Raw genomic sequence first — 22,230 nt, 5'->3', positions numbered from 1 at the left:
CAAAATCTTTAACGCTCATTTTTCTTAAGAAAAATCTATTCTATATATTCAAATCCATCTTGTGAACTGAATTATGGTAATGGCATATTTGAGCATTGTGTTGTCAAGCAATCCTAAGCTGTACTTGTTCTGCTGCTTCCCAGCATTCTATTGAAAATGCGGAGGTGGCCAAGGGGGCACAATACCTGTGCCTCTGGAAGGATTAGGTAGCAGTTTGCTGCATTTCCAGTTTATTTATGTGTTGCTTTTGCAAAATGATTTGGCTGTGGGTTAATAAAACTAAATGGTTTTGGTTGGGGACTTTTAAAAGCACAAGCTTTTTAAAAACAGCTTCTTAACTGTCATTGAATGTCAGTTAGATTTGGGGATTGACCTCCTACTGAAAACTTGAAAACTTGTTATCCTTTACAGCCTTAAAAATGTACAGTGCTTAGAGCTGTGGGCAGACATACATACCTTTTCAGTTGCTTTAAAAAGGGAAGGGAGAGTTTGGGAACACCTGTCAGCTGTTATAGTATAATTCTTACATCTGCAAGCTTGTACCTTTTCAAAACCTTGGACTTGCTTTCTTGAAATAACTGCTATCTGAATACCCTTTAGCCCTATCCCACTTTCATGCTTTCTGACCTGATTTTGAAACCTTACTGCCGGCTTTCGTTTTGCTGCAGCTAATTGCCAAAATTTCAGTCTCAGACTACTGATACACGTTTTTTCAGGAATTGTTAAATACACAAGTCATTCCTAGTTTTCTATTTTATGTTGAGGGGTAAAGATAAACAGGAATACTTGCAGGAATACTTGTTTTAATGAGTTTACCTCGCTTCTCTTAGATTTGATGACTTGTTCTGTCATTGGGCTATGAAAAGCACCCTGCACTGCATCACTTGCAATTGTATAAGTGGCAAAATATGTATCAGTGCATAGAAAGTGGCAGCAGCATGCTTTTTAACTAAAACACATAGAAGATGCTTTAGTTCAGAACGCACTGCTGCTATTTTCTCCATGCTGATGTGCATTTCGCCACTTATACAAGAGTAAGCATTGCAGCGTGGTGCACGTCAGCTCCATGCTGGATCTCCAGCCTGTCTGGGCATGAAAAAGTATGTCTGTAAATGCACATAGTTGCCAAATGGTGTATTTTGTTGAGTTACAAGGTCAAAAATTCTGTTTCAGAGCAGAGGTGATAGTCCATTACACAAACTTAAATGGCTCCGAGTGGTATTGGATGAGGGGCACACAATACGAAATCCAAATGCGCTACAAACTAAAGCTGCATTAAATCTGGAGGCACAGAGAAGATGGATACTGACAGGTGAAAAATATCCGCTATGTAGAAAATGCAATGTTACTATTTATGTTCTGCAGTGGCATCACCTCAGTAGTTTTAAATATCTTGTTTTCACTTTGGCTTTATCTAAAAATCATTTGTTGGTGACTGTGTCCAAAGTTCAGACTTATTTCTGATCTTCGTAATTTAGCTTTAGTTCAGGCTAAAACAGCTTTGGAAAGAATGCATGAAGCATTTCTTCAGTTTCTTTAGGGCAAATGAGAAATGTATAAAAGCAAAAACCATTTCTGGTGATGTTTTAGTTTTGAAGGTTGAGAATACAAGCAAATTAAACTATTTAATTTATTTAGATATCCAAAATATAGCTAGATGATCAGCAAAGAAAGAAGGGACAGACTTATGAGCTAACATGTCAGACTTCTAAAGAAGTAGATTTTTTTTTTTTTTAAATTTACCTTGTCCTAATTCAGGAAGGCACCCTTATTCTGAGCCACATTTAGTCGCATAGACTTGACTTAGATCAGTGGAACTGTTTTAAGTTTTGTTCTGCACAGTAGCACTTGCCTGAATTGGGTCCTGACTAAAGTAGAAGAATATAAAGATGTGTGCTGCGTGGAGCCCCAACATACCACATGTTAGATAGCTACTAGCCCTTCTGGGTGTGGCTGCAGTCATAAAATGAGTGTTCAGCTTTTTCTGCTGCCTGTGGACAGTGGTTTTGTCACAATCATGTTTTGTGTGTCTTACAATATTTCGCACAGAAAAAAGATGATTTAAAAAAATTAAAGAAATTATGGCCTTCCAAACACTTTTTGCCTTAGGAACAAAGACCTGGAAAGGGCCTTATGGGTCTTCAGGTACAGTCCCTTGTTTACTGGTAGTTATTAACTCAAAGAATTCCCTAAAATCTTGCTTCGTGCCCTCGTACAGAAGTCCAGGGTGCTATACTTGAAACACCAAGAATACGGTATAATATGCCACAGTTAAAAGCTGGGGGAAATGTAGGTACTGTTAATGCCCTGCTCTGAAGATCCTAGGCAAAGGACTATGCCTCACACTGCAGAAGAAGATAGAAACCCGCAGCCTATGCCAGTCTGATTTAGGGGAAAAATTCTTCCTGAACCCAAATTTCATGATTTGTATGATCCTGAACAGAAGAGGCTAGCCATAAACCTCTGGTTTTCTAGGTTCTGGCAGGAACATTAAATACACTAGTCTAAAATCCCTAGGCTTAGGCCAGGCCAGGGGTTGTCAACCAGGGGTACTTGGGAAGTCCCTAGGGGGTATGTGCGGGCAGGGGCGGAGTGCCACCACCCCACACTGCCATCTCCCAGGAGCAGGGCCAGGGAGGGTGGGTGAGGGCAGTGGCGGTCCCTCTTTGGGCCTCATGGGTGGGGTTGGGGGGAGTGGGGGAGGAAGCTCACATGCCACCCATCACCCTGCAGGAGCCACCACCCCATGCTGCCACAGCTCTGCTCCCAGCTGCACACCCCCAACTCTCTTAGCTCTGCATCCATTTGCCAGGGGTACATTTATTAAAAAAGGGTTGAAAATCCCTGCCTTAGGCCAGTGTCATTTTAAATCCAAACTCCCGCCTATTGGCAGACTGGAATCCTATCTGAAACCATCATTTCTTTTTTTTTTTTTCCTTTTAATGTGCAGACATAGCTTTATCCAAGTGTATGGCTGTCAAAGACTTTTTTCAGTAAATGTTAAGCGAGCCAGTTTCAGTGGTTTCAATTTTTAAAAGCCTTCTCTAATAGCAGTTAGTGCTTTTAAAACTTCATTTTTAATAGACTAAACAAACTTTAAAAAAACAGATGAAAGTCCTCGGGCTTTTTTTTTTTCCTGCCAATGCTTTATTTATTTATTTATTTATTTATTTATGATGCACTTTCTCTGGCTGATGCCCCATTATTGTGTGGGTTAAGATCTTTTGTCAACCTATTGTATCCTTCCATTGAAGTCAAGTATGCATTGAATTAGCTGTAGAAAGACTTGTCTGTGCAAGTGCATACTAATGTAATGATTAGTTGATTTGTAGGAGCATCGGCTTTCTTTTAATGTCACAGATCCAAAACATGAATTCATTTAAAAAAAAACAAACCCCAGAATCTGGGTTGAGGGGGGAGAGCTGTTTTAGCTTGGAACCTAATTTATGTATTTGACATATTACATGTTCAGTATTACTTTTTTTTTTTTAGGCACTCCTATCCAGAATTCCTTAAAGGATTTGTGGTCACTTCTCTCCTTTCTAAAACTGAAACCATTTGCTGATCGAGAGTGGTGGCATAGAACAATTCAGCGCCCTGTTACGATGGGAGATCAAGCGGGGCTTAGGTATGGAGAGTTCATAGTATGCTGCAGATAAGTATGATCAGTGACAAACATTGACAAACTGGTGTTTTTAATTTCTTTACACTTCATGTATGAATTGAAAATATGCTTCATTTAATAATAGTAGTCGATTTTGTGCAGGAGATCTGTTTGTTTTTTCTTTAGTTTTTCAGTAAATTAAGCAAACATTTTGGTAACCTGTTAAACTGGTTCATTTATGTCTTTCTAGGCGTTTACAATCCCTAATTAAAAATATTACTCTTAGAAGAACTAAAATGAGCAAAATTAAAGGGAAGCCAGTTTTGGAGTTGCCAGAACGTAAAGTATTTATTCAGCATGTTGTGCTTACGGAGGAAGAGAGACAAATCTATCAGGCTGTGAAGAATGAGGGCAAACTTGCTATTAGCAGGTAAATAGAAATGATAAACTCTTAGAGTCTAATAATAATCATCAGTCATTATACAGTCTGTTATGCTGAAGACTTGCATGGCCATGTCCTCACATGTAGGCATGTATAATTTGTGGCACCCCAAACTGCACATGTTGAACATTGAAGTGTTTGGTGCACTGCTTATTTGGAGTGTGGGGGCAAAATTTGCTACCAGAATTTCCTGATAGCAAAAAAAAAAAAAAAAAAAAAAAAAAAAAAGAAAAGAAAAAAGTGGCACAAAGTGCATCAAAATAGCATGCACTAGCACAAATGGAGGCCTAGTCCTCCAGAGCGATGCTCTGGATGTTGACTAGGTCTTTCTATTGGCTTATTTGTGCCCCTACTGCTCCAGCTTGCTGTGTGGCATGCAGGGAGCAACCAGAAGCATGTCAAGGCTAGCAACGGGGCCTGAGCTTGCAATGCATGCAGAGCCTGTCCTGGCCCCACACAGGCATCTAGGGCCAGCTGGATTACCTTTTAGAGTTGGGCATGGGGGGCAGTCGTGTCTCTGCTCCAGAAGCCTGGCCACTGAGGCCTGGGCCCTGGCTAGCAGCCCCAGAACCTCTGTGGGAGCCACCTAGGCCACAGCTGCAGGCACCATTGATCTTCAGGAGGCACCAGAGTCCATTTCAGGCAGCATGAGTGATCGTAGTGAGACAAGATGGGGAACCCAGCCACAGGAGTGTGCTTGTACCAGGGACCCAACTGGTGGCCAGTGGAAGTTACTGACCACCTGGCTATTTGGGGCTAGGAGGCTACACTGTAGCAGCTTGCCCAGGGACACTGGGACACGCATATTTACCAGGTGATTGCTACACAGATGGCCCAGCAGAGGCATGCCAGAATATGGCAGCAGTGCAGGAGCAAGGCCAAGGCATTGTGCAGGCAACTTTATGTTGTGTGCAATGCCAGCCAGTGCTTGGTGGCAGGGTGATCCACCATGCCTCACTGTGAGGAGCTGGCCAGAATCGTTGGCCCTACAGGCACGGACTCGCCCCCTCCAGTCCCCTCACTACTTCATCACCAGGGGAAGAGTGGAGCCTGCATCAGCCAGATCTATGACCCAGCTGGAGTCCCCAGAGGCAGGGACCTTCTCCAGGTCTACAACACCACTGTTGTCCAGCCATACTGGGAGTGACGGTGAGGAGGGACTTGTGCCACAGCCAAGACCTGTTGCTAAAGCCAGGCCCGAGGCAGCGCTGGAGCAACAGGTCCCCCAGCTCGTGTGTGACACCAGTGGGAGTGTGGAGGAGCCCAAGGAGTGGGTCAGGGCCTTGCTGCCAGGCCTCGCCCCCATTTGAGGTCAGGTCCAACTCTGCCTCCCCTCCCTTCCCACTCCCAACCCAGGGCCCAGGAATTGCAGGCAAGGGAGCCACCTGTCACTGCAGTCTGGTAGGTCCTGCACAGAGCATGGGGAACTGGGAACCATTTACACATTTGTGGCACTATTATTTGTGGTGCAACAAGCGCAAGTCCCTGCATGTGTGGGTGCAGCCATAATGTCAAACTTCTGAAAACCACCAGCTGTAATAGTGTATATCTGAAGTAGGACAGATTGTTTATTCTTACTTGGTGCCCTGAATAAATAGTATAGCACAGCATGTCTTTATTTAAGAGTGAAAAAAGAATGAGGTACACTATGGCATATATCATAGTTGACCTGAATTGTCTTGGAAGAAGCCAAAAAATTACAAAATATACTAACAATGGTATTTAAAATAGTTCTTAAATGCTTGGGGGAAAAAAAACTTGTTTCAGTAGAGCAAGCTACAGGTAATATTTCATGTCCTGTATCAGGGGAAAAAATAACTCAATCTCAAATGAGATTTGGGAAATACTCACCAGTTGATAAGAGAAAAAAGTAACTAAGTTGTTAGGCTTCCTGCTTTGATGTTTATAGCAAGCACATGCATATGCAGAGTATTAATGTTTTAGACAATCCAGAAGGTTCTGCATTAAGCATTTTCATTCTTAATACTGTTTCACAATTTTATTAGAAAGAGAGAACATCAAGAAACTATGCAACATTGGTACACTTTCCTGCCTCTTGGTACTGCATGAGGCTTTTGTCCTGTAATTCATATTAGCTAACTACCTCAAATCGTCTTGTTCAATTTCAGTTACTCCCGTGAAGTTGTATTAGTATAGCTGAATAAAGAAGGTCCAGTGTAAATCAGATGGCTACAACTTCATGTGGCTTTTAACAAATGTACACTACAACAAGTTTTAATAGCTGAGAATCATTTGTTTCTTTTGAGTCAAATTCAAATACAAGGTGTAACTGAATTTCATGAAAGCCCATGACAGATTGAGGTATGACCCGCTAGCAACCGTTACTAAAGACTTCATCACTAGGGGAAGAGTGGAGCCTGCATCAGCCAGACCTGTGACCCAGCTGGAGTCCCCAGAGGCAGACAGAAGTTTTTGCTGCTACAGGCTGAAGCTTACATCCCAGTCCTCTGCCATGGGATACAAGTCTCTGCCCTTCAGAGCGCCCACATTGCCTGCACTTACCATTGCTGCAGATACTCTTGCTGCCCAGGGGCTGTGTAAGCACAGGCATGGGACAGCAAGGTGAGGGTCGGCTATTGAGAGGGATGCTGCAGAGGTAGGCGATAGGCAGCTCAGAGCAGCTGTCTTGCCTGATTCCCTGTTTCACCCTAGGCCAGGTTAGACCTTCTCAGACTAGATCTAACTTTTTTGCAGGCCCATAAGCTGTAGGTTCCTGACTCCTGTAAGTAGTTACATAATAAGTAGTTACATAACCTGCTCTGTTTTTTGTACATACAAAAAACAAAACTGTAACCTAGATGTTGAAAGGGCAAACCACTGATTTGTTTGATGGGAAGAATGGCTAGCAGAATTGCTGAACCTGACCCAGTGAAGCTATGTGTTAATTTTGGTTTTAATGTTTTCATATTCTAATATTACAATTTGTTCTTCAGATATTTCAGTGAAGGAACTGTTCTGGCACATTATGCAGATGTCCTTGGTGTCTTATTGAGACTGAGACAGCTGTGTTGTCATCCTCACCTTTGCACAAACACATCTTCTTTCAGTGGTACTGGTGGTGAGTAAATATACTTGGCTTATAGTTCTAAAAACAGCAGTATTTTGGTTCCATACCCAAGAACATAAATGTTAAGACTCAGATTTCCCTATGGTTCATTTTATCTAATATAGTATGTGTGAAAGAATAGTTTAATTGGCTTTAAACTGTTGGGGAAAGGGGTATCAGGGTGCAGATTGAGGCCCCCATGGTGAGGGAGGGAGTGGGGCTGGGGCAGGCACTGCCCAGTTGGGATGAGGCAGGGTGGGAGTGGAGCCACGAATAGCTTGTCCAGGGGGCATGGGTGGGGTAGGTGGTGCCACTGGTTACTGCACACACCTTGGGGGAAGAACAGGGATCATATGTCCCCCTAGATTTGTGCACAGGGTGAGGGCAAAGGTGGGCTACGTGCTTGGAGCCAAGGGTGGCACTGGGCACTTCTGGGGGGGAGGGAGAGGACAGTTAGCCACCCCAAAATTTTGATGTAGCCCCCTGCCAGTTCCTGCCCTCAAGCGCAGCCCTTGCCCTGTGTACACTACAAATGTTTTCAGGAAACCTTGGGTTCCAGAGGGAGTATGGTTGCAAAGATCTCCATGCTTCCCCCGAGGTGTGCTCAGTGGCTTGAGCTCCTTCCCCCCGATGCCTTCCAGACAAAGTGCCTGTGGCTCCATCTCACCCTGCCTTGGCTGGCAGTGCCTAACCTTGCCCTATCCCCATTCCCACTCTCTCCCTCACTGTTGGGAGCCTCTAACTTCTCCTTCATGCCCCTTTCCCCCACAGACTTACCAGTCAGATGCTGCTCTCCAACCTGCCAGGCTACATATTGGCAATCGGATCATATTGTCCAATTATGATTTGTTAATAATTGGCCATCGGTGTTGGCCCAAAAAATCTTTATTGGTGCACCTCTAGTATTTACAAATACTGTTCTGCTGTGGAGTTAATTTACTTCAGCCTAATAGGGGCGCATGGGTAGATGCACAGTGTTTACTGCACAGCTAATTGGTCTACTGCACAGATGTGCCCAAACAGTGGTTTTTCACCTTTAGCATTGAATGTGTGAATTTAGTCAAGGTCCCTTATTCAGACTAAACTAAGTCAAGTAGAGAATTGCAGCAATGTTTTTAAATAGTGAAACAATTCTTATTCATGCTTTTTGCCAAATTCAAATGATTTCATTAAATGATGGGCTAGATCTCTGTCTGATTTATAAATTAACAACATAATGTTGGTATCAGTGGAACCATGCTGATTTATGATAGGTATAACATAAGCTGTTGCTTTCTGTATATATTTAGTAAATAATACTCCTGAAGAATTGCGTGAGAAACTAGTAAATAAAATGAAGCTGGTTCTGAGCTCTGGATCAGATGAAGAATGTGCAGTTTGCTTGGATTCTCTCACCTTTCCTGTGATAACACATTGCGCACATGTGTTTTGTAAACCGTGTATATGCGAAGTCATCCAAAGTGAACAGGTTAGTTATTTTCTAATTACATTTAACTATTTGACTGATAAGATTTTGGTGGTCTGGTTCCAGTACAATATAGAATTTTAAAACAGTTGGCTGGCTTCATTCCGTGTCTTAACTGCACTAAAGCACAGGTAACAAATCATAAGTAGTTTTACAGATGTTTTGTATTTATGAATCTAAACAGTACTGCAGTATTCTTTGGCTTCATACAGTCAAACCTCTGAATTAGGTGTGCACACAACATTGTTTGAACTTTAATTGGAGCCTTGCGAGTACTTCTAATGCATATTTCTCCACTCATTGTTCACTTTTATTTCCATGCTCTTCCTGCTCTCTCTTGTTCTTTCTTTTTTCATCTTTGAAATGATGTGATGGCATCTAGTGCTTTACTGTTGTAAATATACAGGACTACGCTGGGAACTGATTTGTCAGCATAGCATGTGAATGCTTTTTGTTCATGCATTTGGTCAGCTTGTCTCTAGCTGTATGTAACAAACCCCAAAACAAACAACAACAAAAAAAGCCCTCCTCCCCCCCAACAAAAAACCTCCCAGCTGCATCAGAAGCTGATTTCTGAATTTAAATGAAATTTCTCTCCTGGTTCAAAGGTGTAGCATTGTTGTTGCTTGAAGCTCCAGAAGTAAGCCCTACCTTTTTGATTTTTAAACCACTAGATTTTTTTATTCCAGTGGTGAATAATTTGGTCTTTCAGTTTCCCCAACCCCTGTGTTTTTTAAACATTTAATATTTATTCATTTTCTTCCTGTATTGACCTGTTATTTTTTTTTTTTTTCCTCATCCTTCCTTGAATTGGGATCCAGTAGGTTTGTGGATTCACTTCCCGGATCCATCACTGCAGCAATTTCCCTACAGGACTCTTCTGTCCCTGTCAGGCATGATGGCAGTGTCCTGGAAATGAGATTAAATTTAAAATTGTTGTTCCACATATGAAGCAGTATTTAAATACTTTTCTGAGTGCGTATTAGGCCTTGCTGGTTTGCAGCCAGCCAGCACTTGCATTGCCAGAGTACAAGGCTCAGAGCTCAGTTATGCTGGGAGATCAGGTTCCTCCACCCGAGCACTGTTGCAATACAGAAAAGCTGATCAGGAGTTTTTTGACTATTTTGATAAGTCTGCAAAGAAGGCCTTTACAGGAGATAAGTCCTACACAAGGCAGGGCTAGAATTGGTGTGGAAAACCCTTAAATTCAAGATCTCTCTAAAGAGACCTCTTCCCCAGGAAGGAAGTGGGACTCGTACCAAGCATCTCTTCCTTCTCCTGTGCATTGGAAATTTCTGATGGTTCTTATGGGTACGTGATGTTGCAAAGAACTGGAACTTCTTGATCTCGGAGATTTGAGGACAAAAACCATCAAAAGCAAGCCTCATCTTCAAAGATAACAATTTGTAAATGAACAAGTGGGTTGCAAAGGAACTACTTCTTTGTGCCTCCTTCCTAAACACTGGGAAAATTTTACTGACCTTACCTCTTGTGCAGGGACTTGTTCAGTATGATTATACTGCTAATTAAAGCGGATTTTAAGGCTGGAAGGACAGAGAAGGGGACAGGGGACCCTGACAGTGAAGGAGCACTGGTCCCTTCCCTGCCCCGTGGCCAGCGCCTTGTGCTGCAGATGCTCGCAGCCCGCATGGGGCTGCCTGTGTCTGCTCCAGACAGCCCTGTGTGAGCCGCAAGCAGCTGCAGCAGGGAGCACCGGCCATGGGAAGGGGCCATTTCCCCCCCCCTTTGGTGCTCAGCTTTTCCCTGGGCTCCTTCCCTGTGCAGAGAAAAGCGGTCCTTCGCCCGCCCTTCCCTGTGCAGAGAAAAGAGGTCCTTCGCCCCGCCCCCATGGCTGGCATTCCCTGCTGCAGGCGCTTGCAACCTACACGGGGCTGTCCGGATCAGGCACAGGCAGTCCCCAGGGCTGCGAGCGACTGCAGCGTAGGGCACTGGGCATGGGGTGAGTGAGGGGCTGCTTTTCCCCAACCTCTGCACTCAGCAGCACCTTGTAACCTGGCCCCACTGCCAGGCTGCAGTGGGGCTAGGTTACAAGCTGGTGCTGAGTGTGGGGAAGAGTGGCTCCTTGCTTGCCATGTGGCTGGTGCTCCGCGCTGCAGTCGCTCACAGCTTGCCTGGGACTGCCTGTGCCTACTCCAGACAGCCCCACGTGAGCTGCAAGCACCTTCAGCAGGGAGCACCAATTATGGGGTGGGCAAGGGGCTGCTTTTCCCTGCACTTAGTACCGGCTTCTTCCCTGCTGGCAAGCAGGGGGTGGGGCTGTGCACTGCCCCCCACCTGTAAAGAGGGGCTGGGGGGCACTGGGGGTGTGTGGGCAGAGAGCCAGCGGGAGCATGGGGCCTGCACTGCTGCCCCAGGATCAGTGCCGGTGGGCCTCAGTGTAGAGTGGCAGGAGCGCAGGGTCCCAGGTGGCAGGGGCTCTATGGAGCTGGGCCAGCTCCCCCTTCTCCCTGCTGGTGCAGCCCAGCTCTACGGACCCCTGCCAGCCTGCGCCCCACTTTGGGCCCCACCGGTGCTGGCCCTGGCACTGTGGCATTGATCCCAAGATGGTGACCAGGGAGTGAGGCACCTGTTAAGGGGCAAGGCTACCCACATGGCCCTCGACAGCCTACCAAAACTGGGTAAGTGGCCCTTCACCTGAAATAATTGCCGGCCACTGAGCTAGATCAATGTTTCTCAGTTCTTTCAGCCTCAAGGCTCTTCTTCCATATGTCTTCTGAATTCAAATCCGTCTCTGATTTTCAGCTGGGGTGTCATGAAATTTCAAAAGGTTTTTTTGTTTGTTTGTTTGGGTTTTTTTGGGTTTTTTTTTTTTTAATAACAGTACATCTTGGCACTGGTATGATTGCCTTTGACAGGGGAATGGAATATGTTATGTGTTTTGGCGGGGGAAAAGGAAAACCGCCCAAAACACGTCTTTTCGGGTATGAGAGCAAAGTGTGCCAGCAGTTTTAATCCAGAAGAAAGTGTGTCCTGGGTATCGAAATTTTGGAAAATGCTGCCCTACAGAATGCAGCTCTTTAAGTATCCTCTACGTGTTACATGTGTTGCACAGTTACCTTAGGACCAGCTACAAATGCGAAGTAGCTATCGCATAATAAAAAGCTCCAACCAACTGTAAAGTGAGACCTAAAAAATGTGCAATAACTATATAGCAGGCTGCTATTGAGCTTTAATTTGCACATTATAGCAGGGTCTCTCCTATGACTGGGAGCCCTGTCAATTGACAGGGGTACGGCTTGCCTAGCATGAAAGCCCCAAACCTTGGTAATTGCAGCTGCTATGATCCCCAAGGCTAGGATTGGGGAGTGAAAACCTGACCTCACACAGGGCTCTCAGCCCCAGCTGCGCCTCATGTAGCCGGGACCAAAAGCCCTTCAATTGACAGGACTTCCTGTCCAAGCTGTGCATTGTTCTTAGCTGTGGCTAAGGGCCCCACAACTGATGGGGCTCGTAGTCTGGGTTGTGCCTCACTGGGCTCCCAGCCATCGGAGCCTGCTTCTTGCCAGTGCAGGGGGAGCTCAGAATAGGGCTCCCCCTGGACTGGCAATATGGAACGATTGGATCTGATGTGTAGCATGGCCATAGGTGCAATTGTGTCGGTACCACATAAGATCCAGTTGTGCCTTTGCCTGGATATTATAATATTGCTCAACAAAAGTTCCAGATGCACTCATAGGTTCGCTGTAGTTGTCTGCCGCCAGTGGTCAGCACTAATTGTTTTAAACCATTTCACTACGAAGCTTTCTTCTCTAGGTTGGTATCTGTGAAACTATTTTGTTGTTGTTGTTGTTGTTTCGTTACATTAGGTGGAAGTATATGGGATGATAAATAAGGCAGTGAAAGTGGTTTTTTTTTTTTTTGTGGTTGTTGTTGTTGTTGTTGTTATTGTCTCTGAAATAATCCTTCTCACCTCCCTTAGCTACTGATTAACAGACATGCCAAACTCTTTTGATTACATGGACATACTTTTGTTTCTTACCACAGCAGTCAAGACATTTTTGAATAGAGAAATATTTTTTTACACTTGTGAAGTCTTCTGTTAGAGGTTCTTTTGTAAAAGGGCCCCTCTTTTTTGAGATGTGATAAACTACGGGTCTGTCTACCTTGCAGTCATAGCTGTTACTGCAGTAAAAGGTGGACGTACCTGAGCTACCTTTATCGTAGTTATGAGCTCGGCATGTGTTAGGCAACACATTTTATCCATCTTCTCAGGCAAGTTCTGTAGTATAGAACATTCTGAACTTCCATGCTGCTTTGGCTAGACTGCTTCTGATGTTCAAGCTATCTGTGTTAGAGCTGCTGCACTGCAGACATAAAAAAAAAAAAAAAAAAAAAAAGTAGGCATACACTAAAACTCTTGCCCTTCTTCATTCACACAATTTTACTATTTAGTGGAGCTAGCCTGTGTATCTTGCATCTAGCCTTATTAAATTATTTAACAAGTTCTCTTGGCCTTAAACAGGCTTGTTTTAATGTGAACAATCATTGGCACCACATTCTGTCTGTAACTATTTGTACCTAGAAGAAATTGTAGGCACTGTCTGAAAATCTAAACATAAAGCAGATTTTGGTGGAGCACTGCCTGTTTTGAAATGAAATGTAAATAATGAATTGCAGAGAATATAGTTCCAGAAAGATACAAGAACCATCTTGGGCTTTTTAAAAACAAACAGTTTATTTTTCTGCTATTGACCTTATTTTAAAATGAAGATTTTTTTTTTTCTTTTCCCTTCCTTCGTAAGATGACCTGACTGAGGAGTCATAATTAACTTGGTGTGTATAAAAAAACAAAAAAAAACAAAAAAAAACAAAAAAACCCAAACAAACAAACACCCCCCCCCCAAACATGTATAGGTTGTTTTAAAGCAGAAGTATTTTAGTACAAAATAAAAAAGAAACAAGTGATGGTGCCACACGGGGGCAGAGGGGGGGAAGGGTTGGGGGGGTGTCAGACCCCAGGTGACACCTGATATAGCTATCTATGCACAGAGGGGGAAAGGGATTGTGGCTAAGCCTTCATCTGGTTGTACAGGGGTAGAGAAGGGGATGTGGCTCAGCCCTGATTTGGCCCCATAGGGCTTGGGAATTTGACAGCTGGGGAAGGCTGATACCTGGCAGTGTTACTACTCCCCTACCACAAAATTTCCAGACCTGTGGGGAATCCTTTGAGCTGGATGCCAAGGCTCCATGGGCTGTATTTGATCCACAAGCTGGAGGTTGAGCCTCCTTGCTTTAATAATACAAGTCTCTTCTTTTTGCATTGACAGTCAGTTGTGATTTGGAAGATTCTTCACAATGAATTGTGTATGTAAACTAGCATGAATGGGAATATCATACAGTTTAATTGACTGTTGTTCATGATGTTACCTTTGAACTACTCATGAGTGATAATGTTATTTTTCAGGAGAAAAATCGACTCCAAATATGACCTGTAGTGTTAAGGATACTTTTACTAACACTTAAGTTTTCTTTTTTTTTTTTTTTACAGCCAAATGCCAAATGCCCTCTTTGTAGGAACGAACTTCGACTAGAGCATTTGGTAGAATGTCCTCTGGAGGAGTCAGACTTCGAGAGTGTGAAGAAAAGTGATCAGGAATGGATACCCAGTTCAAAAGTATAGTGACATTTAGCAAAATATATAGAAATATTCTGTTTTAAGTTTGAATTTACAAGGCATACAGCAAGCCATTTTAGTACAAGTAGAACCAGAAAATCCCACAGTGATCGTAAACTGCAGTAAAGAAAGAAAAAAAAATTGTTATAACTCAGCAGTGGTGTTAAACCTAGATTAAAATGGTTTTTTGTCCTCCCCATCTTTTGGAAGAAATATAAATAAAATCTTATTAATGTCTCAGAAATTAATTAGTAATAATTTAGAAGAATTTCATCCCTTGCAGGCGCTGCCCACCTAGGCAGACATAGGGGGTGGGGGAAGGTCGCACACGGTGGCTGCTGCTGCTCCACAGTCGGCCACGGCTTTTGACACTGAACAAGAGGCTCTTGCTCCTCAAACATGACCTGCCTCTTCAGGAGCCACAGTGTCAACATGAAAAGTGGCCAGCCCTTATTTTTGTCTCATCAATTCTTCTAGTAAAAACAATTTTTGTTTGGAACTAGTCTTTTCAAAGGCTAATTCAGTATATTGATTTCTCAGAGAACACAGTGCTGAAGCCCAGGGGTTTTCAGATTAGCTGCAAGAGTGGAAACTAACAAGCCATCATCTAACTGCATAAGTCTTCATTTTGGTTTTCAGATAAATGCTCTGATGCATGCTTTGATACAACTAAGGAAGGAGAATCCAGCTGTTAAGTGTCTGATTGTTTCTCAATTCACAACTTTCCTGTCTTTAATAGAAACACCACTGAGGTAAGTAGAATAATTTATAATTTTGGGTACAGTGAGTGGGCTGCTAGGTTAAAATATTTGGAGTATGTTTTAAGTAGTTTAAACGTTTTAACTTTCTTTAGAATAAAAACGATAAAACATACCTTTTATCTTTTAGAATATTAAAAGAACAGTTTTAGTTCAAGTATTTTTGTCGAGCAGTATGAAGCCTGACTGTGTGTGAGAGAGAGATCCTGAAGCATGTATAACCTTTCAATCGAATAGTTTTAAAAAAAATGACAAGTAGAGGTCAGGATGTTAAAATGATTTGTTTATTGTCCTATTATTATTATTATCTTGGTAATTCCCCCCCCCCCTTGTCTTCTGCAGAGAGTCTGGTTTTGTTTTTACTCGTTTAGATGGATCCATGCCCCAGAAAAAACGGGTAGAAGCAATTCAGTGCTTCCAAAGCAGCCAAGCAGGATCTCCAACCATAATGCTGTTGTCGTTAAAAGCTGGCGGGGTTGGATTAAACTTGACTGCAGCTTCACGAGTGTTCTTAATGGATCCGGTATGTAATAGTCTTGCCAAAAGTAATTACAACCCCTTCAGGATTTTAGGGAGAAGTAGAAATGAGGTCCTCTGAGAATCAGTAACACCAATAGATACCTGGGGAGAAGCATTGTAAAGTTGCCACTTACTTATTTTCCTTTTGATGTAGGAAAGCATTTTATGAAATGGATTTTGCTTATAGGATGCAGTAAAAATTCCTGAGCGCCTCATCACGAAAGGTGTTAATATCTGTCATGAGAATATTGCATGGCTATCACTTTTCTTGCCTAGAGCCAAGCCTCTTTTTCTTTTGAATTCAGTCCCCCTTGTGTTGAGCTGTGGAATTGCCTTGAAAAGTAGCATCTGCTGAGAGTCAGCACAAGCATAGTATTGTCATGCTCCTATGTAAGAAGGGGTGTAGGTTGTAGCCGTGTTGGTCTAAGGACATAGGCAGACAAGTCTGCCTACGTAAGGAGTATACTTTAGTTTCATGGGGTGAAGACTGAAAGCCTCTCTGACTTTTACTGTGAACAGAGTTTTGGCACAGCACCAGCTAAATTTAAGACAAGTGCTGAAAACCAGCATAATCTATTTTAAGGCTTCAGGCTTGGCAACAGTGCAGGAAGTGCCCTCTTTGGCAGCTGCTCCTTCTGTTTGGCATTGCTACCGCTGATGCTGGCCTTGAATCTATCCTCTGGTTACTAACATTACTGTCATGGCACTACAAGTTTATGCAGATTCCCATGCAGATGAGCAGAAGCCAACCTCTATTCCAGAAGAGTGTGAGCAAAAGGGGGGAAAAAAGGAAATGCAATTCCTGTCTTCTTTGGTACTCTCTAACCTAGAAGGGACCTTCACTGTTGCCTTCCCCCCCATGGTTACCTGATGCCAGAGGTCCGTGAATCTCTCGTCAGTGACATGGTACATACATAGCCTCTCCCCATCCTTGGATTGTTAATCCAAGTGGGGAGGTATTGTTTCAGCTTGTACAAAGGACCATTTTTCTTGAAGTTTTTTTCCTGGACTCTATCCATGCAAGAATATTTCTTCAGAGAAAAGATAATTTTCAAAAGTCAAAGCTGTCTGGCAACTCTTGGAACAAGTAGTATGGTTTTGCTCAAGTTTTTTTCTGAAAATACTAGGTCTGATGGCCTTATTAGACTGTCTGTCAGCTTTTGCTCATCTGAATGTAAGACTTTTACAGCACTGGATCGTGGGTAATTACACACCTCCTGTGCAAACTCTTCACAGGAATGCATCTCCTCACCCTGCTTCCAAGAAAGGGAGACCTATTTGTGCTGTCTCAGTTGCTAGTAATGTTTGCAATCTGGGTTGGGGTGTATATTTTCTAGACCTCCAGCTACACTGAGTACAAAATTCCATATTGATGTGCTGGAGCTCTGAATAGTATGGGAGGTCTTCAAAGCTTTTTATTCTTTGAGTGGTTTTGTTTATAAAGTACATGTGTTTGCAGACAACACAACAGTTACAGGTATTTTTTAACAAGCAGGGAGTAGTATATTCCCAGTCATTATCAGTAGGGACAAGAAAAAAATTGAATATGGTACATTCAGAACTAAATCCACCTAGTAGCTCTTCACCTTTGTCAGCAAGGAGGTTGGATGGCCAGAATGCTTGCAGGTCAGGTCACCCTGCAATAGAGCACTTCACATCAGACCAAAACATTGAGTGCCAATATCTTTTTGTGTTCTTTTACAGTGCAGTACTTTTCAGCTAAGCGTCTGTTTGAACAGTGGTCTTTATGCTGTCCTTTCTTTGCTTGAACTCATTGTCCTAATTGCACTGGACATGGGAGTCATACCAATCATCTTGATATAAGCTGTGCAACATTGATCACCAGAGCTGCTGTTGAGAGAGGAATTCTTATATCTCTTGTTCTTGTCCCTAGACATCCTGTCTTGAAGCATCCAGAGATGCTCCAACTTGCAACATGAGGAATAACCCATTGACTAATATTTCTGTTCTTTGAAACTGCTAGATATCCTCTTAAAATTTAGGAAAGGCTCTACCCTGAAATGTTATAAGGTGCATCACTTGGACCACTGGAAAAAGAGTTGCTTCATCTAGTAGTTCCAGAAAATGTTTTGTACTCAGTCTTAAGACTTATTTTAGCCTCCCTAAACATGCACCACAGCAGCAATATCTGTTGTAGTCATGTTCAAGACATTCCCATTTCTCTCTTTCTACAAGAGACCAGCTTCCTTAAGAGCAGAATAAATGCATTTTTCCCCACTTGGGAACCCCTGCCCTAACTGGACCTAAATTATGTTCTAAGCAGAGTGACTCTCCTTATCAGCCTCTAACACACACACACCTCTCAAGTAAATATTATAATAAGGACAAAGTTACAAGTCCCATCCCAGCTCCATGCTTAGGCATTCTCAGATTTTCAACCATGTTGGAGTATCCCCTCTGTGTTCCTTTCCAGGAGACATTTGCCACCCAAGGACATTTGTTTTCTTATTCTCAATGGCAAAAGACTAATTTTTTATTTTCTTTGTAAAAAAACAAACTTTCTAGAAAAATCCAAAAGGTTACTGATAGGAGGAGAGGTTAAAATGATCCCATTACCAGGCACTTTATCCCTAAGTTAATATGAAGAACATCGTCTCATTTTAAATAACTAAACATCTAAAAATTGAAGGAACACTTCAATTAAGAGCTAACATACAATCTGTAAAATGTTTTGGACAATTCTCAGCAACTTAGAATTGGGTGCTTTTTCATTTGTTTGGGTGAACTGTGCATCAGTCCCTTTTTAAGTGAAGAACTCTTTGCCCACCATCATCTCACTGGTGCCATGAAAACACTTTTTGATAAAAGAGTTGTAATTCTTGGTTATGTTTGTTTTTAATTGCTTCTGCATACTTATATGTACAGCTCATCTTCCTCAATGTTTGGGACTCAGCAGTTAGGAAGGGAGAGATGTCTGTATCCATATGCTAAGGTGATGGCATTGCCCTATCTATAAGGTTTCTTAATGGACCCACAATAAAATGGCTTTTCAAGGCAGTTCTGTAACCTGATGCCTAGGGAAGTGGGAGGCCACATCCTGTAGAGGTGAATGTACAAAGGAATTTTCCTAAGAGTAATTACTGGCAGTAACTGTTGTGTGTGTGTGGTGGCTTTTTTTAAGTTCAAAACCTCAATTACATGTTCATAATAGTCTGTGACTGATATAACATGACTTTTACTGAGTTCAAATATGTCTTGCTAGACTGGAAAATCAAATTGTAAACTGCTTGTTTGGGACAAGGCCTAGCTTGATTGTGCATCTTTTATAGGCTTGGAATCCTGCAGCAGAAGACCAGTGTTTTGACAGATGTCATAGACTTGGCCAGAAGCAAGCTGTTGTTATCACCAAGGTGAGCTGGAAGATCTTACGTCTGAACAATTTTATGTTTATGATATAGAAGTATGTGGGGCTTTTGCTTAATAACACTTTCATTTGAAAGTATTTGACATAATTTGCCTGGTTTTTTTAAATGCTTAAAAAGATGTCGCCCTGTGTTTTTGGGTACATACTGAAATGTAAAATTGAATAAGCGTTTTTCATAACTAACTTACTAGTTTTAGGCACAGGATATGCTGGGTGTTGATGCCTAGTCCACTGATAATGTTGTTTATTTTTTGACAGAAAAGGCAGTGCCCTTCTACATGTCACTTGTTTTCCTTCCTGCTGATCTGTTCTTTAGCAGCCAAAGTCTCTTTCCAAAGTCAACTGTGAAGATCTTATTTAGGACCATTGGAGGCAGATCCTCTGCTGCTATCAGCAGCAAAAAAATTTTTTCCCCCAACAATCCAAAATGGACACAAATCACAATCTAAGAAAAATTATTCCCTCCCCCCAAAAAGCTTAGAATGTGTGCAGCACTTTGGTTTTTTTTTCTTTTAGCTTTACCTTGTTCTTCAAAGTAAGAAGGCAATGTTTTATTTCTAATCCTGTACTCAGGCATCTAAATGAGTGTCCTGATTCCGTTTTGGCAATAGGCCTCTAGTTTGTTTTTAATCTCTGTGTTTAACTGAGTTTTCAATTTATTTCAGTTTGTTGTGAAGAATTCAGTGGAAGAAAATATGCTGAGCATCCAAAATAAGAAGAGGAAACTGGCTGCTGGAGCCTTTGCAACTAAAAAGCCTACTGCTAGTGAAGTGAAACAAACCAAAATTAATGAAATTAAGACTTTAATTGACTTATAATTTTTGGGATAGGTGGTTAATTATTTGTGAATAACAAAGTTATAGTTGATATGGCAGTCATGTTCATAATATATACTTCACGTGGGTTTATAATTATGCTACTAAGTTCATTGCCAGGGCTGTAAACTCAAATAGTGAAATTTAATTTTTTCCTGGTCAGTTTGTGTTGATGCTTATTTCCCCTTTTTAATGCATTTTGCGTTTTTGTAAAGCTCCCTTCACTTCCCAAATGTTACAACTTGTGACCAAAAAAACCCGATTTGGCACAGAATTATAGTAATGACTTGCCTTTCTCTGCCTTTTGTGTATGCAAGGATTTTGATTTTGATTTTTAGAATGAAAATTCAACTAGTATTTTTCTGGCATTGAGAATATTGTCATCTCTTCTTCCAAAGACAGAAATATTAAGAAGTGTGAATAATACATAGGCTGAACATTAACATGTCCTTTAAACCAAACCAATAGTGTTTGCTCCCCCCTTCCCCGATAGCTGATCAATAATAATTGCAAAACTAGTAAGGCAATACAGTCTTCTAAGAATAATATTTCTATATTGTTTTCTAGCTATCGGTCTATATAGTTTTACATGTTTTTATGGTAAGTAAAAGATTTTTATGGAAAGACAGCTTCTGTATCTTCCTTTATGGATATAGTAGGGAACCAATTGTCTGAAGTGAATTATATTATGTATAAAGCCCTCTAATTTTGTCCATTTATGTGTAAAATTTCTCAGAAGTGTATAGAAGTTCTAAATTTATACCCACACTTTTTTTTTTTTCATAGAACATTTGGATAAGAGTACTTGAATACTAGTTTAGCTCTAGTGCTATTACCTAAGCATCTGTGCTTTTGAATTTTTACTGTGCTACAGTGCAGATATTTGCTGTAGGCAATATACAAAGTATCTCTGTTTGTGATGTGTACTGTGCTTATATATTTGGGGGGAGAAGTGAGTAAAAGCTGCTTTTTATAAGGGTTACAAACACAACACATTTCTCCTACTAATCAACATAATTTGGAAGATGGCAGATAGAGTATTGATTTAAGTACAGACTGACTTACGGAAGATGAGTAGTTTTGTCTTATTTTGCTTTTTAAACCAACGACCCCTCCCTCATGCTTACTAAGATTTGTTATTATGCTGTTTTTTAATCCCACCTACCTTCTTCCCAGTTGTTTCCATCCCTGGCATTGTACTTCCTCTACCACAACTGACCCAACTCCCAGCCTAATTATATCAGATTCATAATCAAGAAGAAAAATAGGGAAATACAGGATAAGTTTGTAGCAGCAGGGAAATGATTATGATTTTTTTCTACTTAACAATAGCTGGCTAGTATTCTAAAGGGTAAATGAACAGCAACTGCAAGTTTTGATGATACCTTCCAAAGGAATAGTCCAGGTTTTTAAAAGGAAATCTAAAAGGACCTTACTTGTATTCAGCCACTAAACAAGACTAGTCAGTTTTTTAATATTTTTCTTGTGCTGATTCACTGATATGACAGGAATACTATCGAAGACTATTTTCTCACTCCTTAAATTCTGTTACCCTGGTGCCTAAAGTTGTCCCATTTCTCCTTGTCTCCCCAGTTTTGTAAACAGGATAATAATGCCTTAAGTACTATGATAGATAAGAAAACAAGACTTGCTCCAGGAGGTTGCACATTAAGCAATTCATGACAAGCAAGTGTAGTAGTAGGGAGGAAGGCTGAAGACTATAAGAACTAAGCTAAGACAATAAAAGTCCTATGACTATCATTCTAAATAGACTGGTTTTAAACAATCTGCAATCTATACTTGTTTTTTACCTAGTCACTAACAGATACTTCCATAAGGCTTGCCTTGAGGTATATATAATCTTAAGAGCAGATATCTTCTCCACAAAGATATGAGTGAAAGAGCTAGGTGAGAACACAATTACAAGATACATATGTAACTGTAGAGGGAGAATGCTGAAGAGGGTTTTGAGGCTGAGTATGTTTGAACTTGATCAAATCCTGCTGAATAGGCTTGATACGTTGAAGACAAAGACTATTTTTTTAACAGCTTTATTTTTAATAGACTTTACTGGGCCATTCTATGTTTATGGGGCTAGGAAGACAGTTTAGCTAAATGGTCATAGAAAAAGCCACATTTTAGAGATGTGACAGAGGAAGAACTTAAGAATTTAGATACAATTGAGTTATTGGACAAAAGAAAAGAGTCTGTCAATTACAGCATTGTCAACAAGAAAATACTAGCAGGTGTGATGACAATAATGCCAGTTAAATCCTATGCCACCATATAACAACGTATACATATTTTTGTATATACTGCATAAATGATACATTGAACTTCACGTTGGAACACAAGATCTGTATGTGTGTGTCCCTTTAGAATAAAGTTTTCTTTAGTAAGTGTGGATCAAAACAATAGTGGTCCAGTAGGATGGAAAAACCATTTTTGATTAGACCTGTATCTTTCCTTTCCTAAGTAAATTTTTAAAAGTACAAGTCATTAAGTTGCATATGAACTGGTGCCATGCCTGATCAACCATT

The 22,230-nt window shown here is 41.5% G+C and overlaps 1 protein-coding gene across 2 annotated transcripts in view; it reads left to right on the top strand.

Annotated features, from left to right (window-relative positions):
- HLTF (helicase like transcription factor) overlaps positions 1-22,230 on the top strand; it is a 57,277-nt gene that overhangs the window by 27,043 nt on the left and 8,004 nt on the right. Inside the window, exons 16-25 of one of the 2 annotated variants that reach the window (XR_002100576.1) lie at positions 1,174-1,312; positions 3,493-3,628; positions 3,855-4,034; positions 7,001-7,125; positions 8,403-8,581; positions 14,088-14,213; positions 14,853-14,965; positions 15,314-15,494; positions 18,781-18,861; positions 19,541-19,856. Coding sequence is in view for 1 of the 2 variants with exons in the window: in XM_019532563.1 (XP_019388108.1) it covers positions 1,174-1,312; positions 3,493-3,628; positions 3,855-4,034; positions 7,001-7,125; positions 8,403-8,581; positions 14,088-14,213; positions 14,853-14,965; positions 15,314-15,494; positions 18,781-18,861; positions 19,541-19,693 (1,413 nt within the window). In the remaining variant the exon portion in view is untranslated. Of the gene's footprint in view, positions 1-1,173; positions 1,313-3,492; positions 3,629-3,854; positions 4,035-7,000; positions 7,126-8,402; positions 8,582-14,087; positions 14,214-14,852; positions 14,966-15,313; positions 15,495-18,780; positions 18,862-19,540; positions 20,779-22,230 lie in introns of those variants that run through there. The other variant, XM_019532563.1, reaches the window with a different exon arrangement.

This window comes from Crocodylus porosus, unplaced genomic scaffold (assembly GCF_001723895.1).
Source record: "Crocodylus porosus isolate Cpor-Errol unplaced genomic scaffold, CroPor_comp1, whole genome shotgun sequence".
Lineage (NCBI taxonomy): Eukaryota > Metazoa > Chordata > Crocodylia > Crocodylidae > Crocodylus > Crocodylus porosus.
This window is presented reverse-complemented; position numbering and strand designations above follow the sequence as displayed.